The sequence below is a fragment of the Micropterus dolomieu genome, linkage group LG07, assembly GCF_021292245.1.
Source record: "Micropterus dolomieu isolate WLL.071019.BEF.003 ecotype Adirondacks linkage group LG07, ASM2129224v1, whole genome shotgun sequence".
Classification (NCBI taxonomy): domain Eukaryota; kingdom Metazoa; phylum Chordata; class Actinopteri; order Centrarchiformes; family Centrarchidae; genus Micropterus; species Micropterus dolomieu.
Window position 1 is genome coordinate 1034974 of NC_060156.1, and position 6751 is coordinate 1041724.

At 46.0% G+C, this 6751-nt stretch overlaps 1 protein-coding gene across 7 annotated transcripts in view; it reads left to right on the top strand.

Moving 5' to 3' along the window:
• The window catches only part of si:dkey-230p4.1 (trichohyalin), a 30039-nt gene extending 25006 nt beyond the window's left edge, over positions 1-5033 (top strand). For 5 of the 7 annotated variants that reach the window (XM_046054492.1, XM_046054490.1, XM_046054488.1 and 2 more), the window contains 5 exons: positions 1505-1672; positions 1817-1969; positions 3549-3605; positions 3689-3748; positions 3831-5033. In XM_046054492.1, coding sequence (XP_045910448.1) covers positions 1505-1672; positions 1817-1969; positions 3549-3605; positions 3689-3748; positions 3831-4058 — 666 coding nt within the window. In that variant the 3' untranslated portion in view covers positions 4059-5033. The remainder of the gene's footprint in view (positions 1-1504; positions 1673-1816; positions 1970-3548; positions 3606-3688; positions 3749-3830) is intronic. The other 2 variants (XM_046054494.1, XM_046054495.1) reach the window with 2 other exon arrangements.
• Positions 5034-6751: the final 1718 nt, after the last annotated feature.

Sequence of the window (6751 nt, forward strand, 5' to 3'; positions counted from 1 at the left end):
GCTTGTGTAACAGTGTAAAGTAGGGAGCGTACAGCTTGTATAACAGTGTAAAGTAGTGAGCGTGCTGCTTGTATGACAGTGTAAAGTAGTGAGCGTGCTGCTTGTATGACAGTGTAAAGTAGTGAGCGTGCTGCTTGTATGACAGTGTAAAGTAGTGAGCGTGCTGCTTGTATGACAGTGTAAAGTAGTGAGCGTGCTGCTTGTATGACAGTGTAAAGTAGTGAGCGTGCAGCTCGTATAACAGTGTAAAGTAGTGAGCGTGCAGCTTGTGTAACAGTGTAAAGTAGTGAGCGTGCAGCTTGTGTAACAGTGTAAAGTAGGGAGCGTACAGCTTGTATAACAGTGTAAAGTAGTGAGCGTGCTGCTTGTATGACAGTGTAAAGTAGTGAGCGTGCAGCTCGTATAACAGTGTAAAGTAGTGAGCGTACAGCTCGTGTAACAGTGTAAAGTAGTGAGCGTGCAGCTCGTATAACAGTGTAAAGTAGTGAGCGTGCAGCTCGTATAACAGTGTAAAGTAGTGAGCGTGCAGCTCGTATAACAGTGTAAAGTAGTGAGCGTGCAGCTTGTATAACAGTGTAAATCTGCTGTCCCCTCAAACTAACACATCACACAGCCGTTAATGTCTAAACCGCTGGCAACAAAAGTGAGGACACCCCTAAGTGAAAATGTCCTAATTGGGTCCAATTAGCCATTTTCCCTTCCCGGTGTCATGTGAGTCGTTAGTGTTACAAGGTCTCAAGTGTGTTAAATTTGCTGTTGGTCACTGGAAGTTCAACATGGCACCTCAAGAACTCACTGGGGATCTGAAAAAAAAGAATTGTTGCTCTACATAAGATGGCCGAGGCCAGGGGTTTTCAAAGTGTGAGGCGGGCCTCCCTAGGGGAGATCCAAACAGTCTGTTCCTATATCTTAAATATTTAAATAGTTTGATTGATCGTCTCCCTCCGTTCTGTCCCTGCCGTGAGTTTAATTATTATTAAGATTTCTCTACCTTTTTTCTCCCTTGCTGCAACTGATACAACTCTGATGCTTTATGCAAATTAATGGTATTAAAACAAGAATATTGTTTATTGTGACTAGAGCTGCAACGATTAGCCGATTAATCAATTAGGTGTAAACTATTAAATTAATCACCAACTATTTTGATAATTGATTAATCATTCTGAGTCATTTTTTAAGAAATAAATCCTAATTCTCTGATTCAAGCGTTCTGGGGTTTGCCTGAGTCTCTGCCCATCTGAGGAATAAAACTACCCTGTGACTTTTGAGAGGCTGCCAATACTGAGTCAGAAAATAAGAGAGACAGACCAAGACACTAAAAAAGCAATTTAACATGTGAGCTTAAAGCAGCCCAGATCAGTCTGAAGACACGACACCATCTACATTCAGTTAAAATATCAGCGGACAGAGCAGAGTTATAAAATCTTCCAGGTGCTGCTGTGAAACAACATTATACTAGTTATTTCTGTAGCTGATGTTGGTGGTGTTTGTTGTTGTTTTGAAGGTGTACGCTCTGACTCAGAGGACGGAGGAGCTGGAGAAAGACAGGGATCGTGTCCGATTGGCTCTGGAGCGAACTGAGGCAGCTATGATTGGGTACAGGGAAAGAGCCCACCAACAGGAGAAGAGCCCGGGGACGGGGCCTAACCCAGACGAGGTCAGCGTATCTGTGGTTAGTTTGGAAGTTCAGTTTCACTCACAGACAACAAACACACCAGCAGCAGACGTAAAATTAAGACTGTTCACACCTGGACGCCCTAAACACCTGACTGACTAAGCTAAGCTAACTGTGTGTGTGTGTGTGTGTGTGTGTCAGCAGGGTGTGGGGGACAGACTGGTGGTCCTGCAGCGTCTCGTGGCCGAACTGGAGCTAGAACAGAAGCGACTGAACAGGAGAAACTCTCATCTGGAAAATCAGAAAGACAAACTGAAGAGAGACAGAAACACACTGAGAGACACACTGAGACAGGTACACACAAACTGAGAGACACACTGAGACAGGTACACACACAAGGTACACACACACTGAGAGACAGGTACACACACACTGAGAGACACACTGAGACAGGTACACACACACACTGAGAGACAGGTACACACACTGAGAGACACACTGAGACAGGTACACACACACTGAGAGACACACTGAGACAGGTACACACACACACACTGAGAGACACACTGAGACAGGTACACACACACACACACACTGAGAGACAGGTATACACACAAGGTACACACACACACTGAGAAACACACAGACAGGTACACACACACACACAAGGTACACACACACTGAGAGACAGGTATACACACAAGGTACACACACACTGAGAGACAGGTATACACATACTGAGAGACACTGAGACAGGTACACACACACACTGAGAGACAGGTACACACACACTGAGAGACAGGTACACACACACACACACACACACACTGAGAGACAGGTACACACACACTGAGAGACACACTGAGAGACAGGTACACACACACACACTGAGAGACCCACTGAGAGACCCACTGAGAGACAGGTACACACACACTGAGAGACACACTGAGAGACAGGTACACACACACACTGAGAGACATGTACGCACACACTGAGAGACAGGTACACACACACTGAGAGACACACTGAGAGACAGGTACACACACACACTGAGAGACATGTACGCACACACTGAGAGACAGGTACACACACACTGAGAGACACACTGAGAGACAGGTACACACACACACTGAGAGACATGTACGCACACACTGAGAGACAGGTACACACACACTGAGAGACACACTGAGAGACAGGTACACACACACACTGAGAGACATGTACGCACACACTGAGAGACAGGTACACACACACTGAGAGACACACTGAGAGACAGGTACACACACACACTGAGAGACATGTACGCACACACTGAGAGACAGGTACACACACACTGAGAGACACACTGAGAGACAGGTACACACACACACTGAGAGACATGTACGCACACACTGAGAGACAGGTACACACACACTGAGAGACACACTGAGAGACAGGTACGCACACACTGAGAGACAGGTACACACACACTGAGAGACACACTGAGAGACAGGTACGCACACACTGAGAGACCCACTGAGAGACAGGTACACACACACTGAGAGACCCACTGAGAGACAGGTACACACACACACTGAGAGACAGGTACACACACACACACACTGAGAGACAGGTACACACACACTGAGATACAGGTACACACACACACACTGAGAGACAGGTACACACACACTGAGATACAGGTACACACACACACACTGAGAGACAGGTACACACACACACTGAGAGACAGGTACACACACACACACTGAGAGACACACTGAGAGACAGGTACACACACACTGAGAGACACACTGAGAGACAGGTACACACACTGAGAGACACACTGAGAGACAGTGACACACACTGAGAGACACACTGAGAGACAGGTACACACACACTGAGATACAGGTAGAGGTGTGTGTTCACGTGCTCGGTGCTGTTTGTGTTTCAGGTGGAGGAGGAGCGTTCGAGGTTCAGACAGCAGCTGACTGACAGCAGCAGATCTCAGGTGAGACACACACAGGTAGATCTGTGTGTGTGTGTGTGTGTGTGTGTGTGTGTGTGTGTGTGGTAACCTGTCTTGTTTTTCAGTCTGCAGTCACCACAGAAGAAGAACGGCTGAGAAGCAGAGTGAGGGAGCTGGAGGAGCAGGTGAGAGCACCACATAAGAAGAGTTTCAGATGTTTGACTTGTTGGTGGATGTTGATGATGTCACTGTGTCCTCTCCCCTCAGGTGAGTCAGCTCCATCTCTCATTGGCTGTGGATCAGCAGCAGAGGGCGGAGTTTATCCAGCAGTCCTCCAGAAACAGCCAGTGGCTGCTCTCTCTGAGGCACGACCTCACAGACTCGCTGGCCGCCGTCACGCGCCGTCCAGTCCCGTCCGTCCTGGAGTCCGAGACGCAGCGATTGGACCGCAGCCTGAGAGAGGAGGAGCTTAGGATGTCCCTCAGCCAATCGTAACGCCTGAAAAATGAAAAGTTAATAAAAATCTTTTGACCAAAAACTTTAAACCTGAACCTGCTCAGAGACAATCAGCTGTTTCCGGCTGGTACACAACAGACCTGGTGGACTTACTGATCACAGGGTTGGTGATCGGCTCTGTGACTTCTGAACTGGGTCGGTTCGTCCGTCCCCCTTTTTTTCTAGAACTGGTCTCCAAAATCTGTGGGTCCGTGTAGCGCCGATGATGCAGGATGACATCACCAAAACCGTCCAATCTCTGAGTTACCTGTCAGCCTGTGTGACGTGACATTTGCAGCTGTTGGTTCGTTGGTTAAAAGGACGGGAACCAAAACACCGGACCCGTTATTCTTTGGTCTGGACCAAATGGACGGGGCTGCAGGTGTGACAGTCACCCGAGGCCCACGTGGAACATGTGGTCTGTGTTTCGACCTTCAGGAGGTTTCATGTGTGTTACTGTACTGTTATCCACATAACGTACAGCTCCTGCACGGACTGGATCGGTACACTAACGGCTGCAGTCGTCGTTTTCACTATGAAACAGAACCAGATTTAAAATTCCTTGAGGTTGTAGACGTTAAAGACGACACGCCGGCTTCAGAGGAACATCACTGACTCAGTTACTGGACGGCAGTGGTGGAAACAGAATACATTTAGTACTGTTCTGTACTGGTATAAATACCTCTGAATACTTCTTCCACCACTGCTGTGCAGACAGACCAGTTCATGAAACAGAAACCAGTTAGAGGATCTCAGTTTAAGTGAAACTGCACCAGTTCCTGATCTGTTATTGTTACAAAACTCCACAAAATGTTTACTGAGTTATTTATTGTCGTATTTATATTTTATACTTTCATTCCTGTCAGACCTCTGAGCCAGTACACGCTGCGTTTCCCAAGATGCTTCAATCTGAGCCGACGTCAGAGGTCAGCTGTGCGTTTGTGTAACAATAAAAACCAAAGATAGGATTTTAAATTTGATTATTGTCTTTACTTCTGACTCATCCTCCTGTTCTCCTCTCTGCAGCCTGTAGGAGGCGCTGACAGCACCTGGTGTGATCCTGTGCGTCATGCTTGCGTGTCGGGTGGGGTTACATTTTCATTTACAGGTTATAATCCTGTCCCTGTTTCTGACTTCGGGTCTCCAGAGAGACTTTTTAGAGAAAAACTTGAGAAAACACAAGTTAAAACTAGTTTAAAGAGAACCAGTTATTTGATTGAATCTTAGGGACAGTGAAGTCCCGGGTCATTAATCCCCCGATATACCTGCTTTTTAACAATGCGTAGACGTGTGGCGGCGGCGGCTCGAACGCCATGGTTCACATACTTGGCTGTGTACTTTGCGTGTACCTGGAGTGTTAAACGTGTATCCGCTAGGGGCCGACATCAGAATATCTTTCTTGCCAACTTTGAATTTGTCCGCTTTGCTCCATTTCAAGTTTAATGTTTAACGGAAACATACAGCCGACGTGTTTTTGGGCTGTCGACGTGCTTTGGGAGTCTGGGGTTTTAACCTTTTTGTTACTGGATTGTTTTTTATCGTATTTATTTTTATTCTGCTTCGATATTTGTAAATAGTTAAATTATTATAACCTCAAAATGACCTTCCACTACTACTATTCACTGCAGGTTATTCCTGAGTCTTGTATGTGTTGTGCCCACAAACACACTCTGTTATTTAGCAGTCTGTCATGCAAACAGCTCATTAGCGTCTCCTGATGACTGAAACCTTTCACACCTGCTTCATTAGTGAAGACGTGGCAGCAATCAGAGGTGTGAAGAGCTAACGAGCTGCAGCAGAAACACATGATGCAACCGTTGCATTAGAGACAAACCGTTCATTAGAGCTTGTTGTTTTTTAGAGATCATGTCAGTTATGACCTTCAAACTTTTATGATGCAACCTCCACACTTTCACACAGAATGTGTGTGTTTGAATTGAACAAATCCATCTCTGAGCTTCATTTCCACTTTGTCCCCAAAAAGAAGTCTTTTTATTTGGGAACAAAGATAATCCATTACACCAGGGGTTTTCAAAGTCGGAGACTGGGCCTCCCCTCAGACAAAGCTTGTGAAACGGCCCCCCTCCACATCTTTAGTTTACTTGGTAAGTTTCACTTCTGGATTCCTGTGGGATCATGATTATGTTACTTGATCCCATAGACACCAAAATAGCCTGATATTGCTGTTTGACATAACTTCTGACTGCACCAAATAGTTTTAAAGGTCTGTCCTTATTAGTTTCTGACTGATAGAGGGAAAAACAGTTCCCAAGAACTACATTATTTGAACTCTCACATGCAGGGTATTCTATGTGATTTCCTTTTGATAACTAATGCATTAAGTAATGTGATATTGTTTCACTTCCATTCACTGAGCCTCCCCTGAAAGTGTTTGGACCCACTCTAAGGAGGCTCGCCTCACACCCTGCATTAGACTGTCCACTTTACAAGTGAAGAATGCCTCTCTGTTAAAGAGCACTGCAGCAATCTAACCCTGTAAGACTCAGTGGAAAAAGATCACAATCGAAGCAGCAGAACTTCAAACGTGACTAGATGCGCTCAGGCCGAGCCTCCTTTTTGGGGAAAAAACAGGGTTTCATATGTTAACATGAGAAACTACAGTGAAGCTGAAGCTTATTGTCTTCATGATGCACTTCTGACCTTCAACCTCCTCAGGAGCCCTCAGAGTCCCG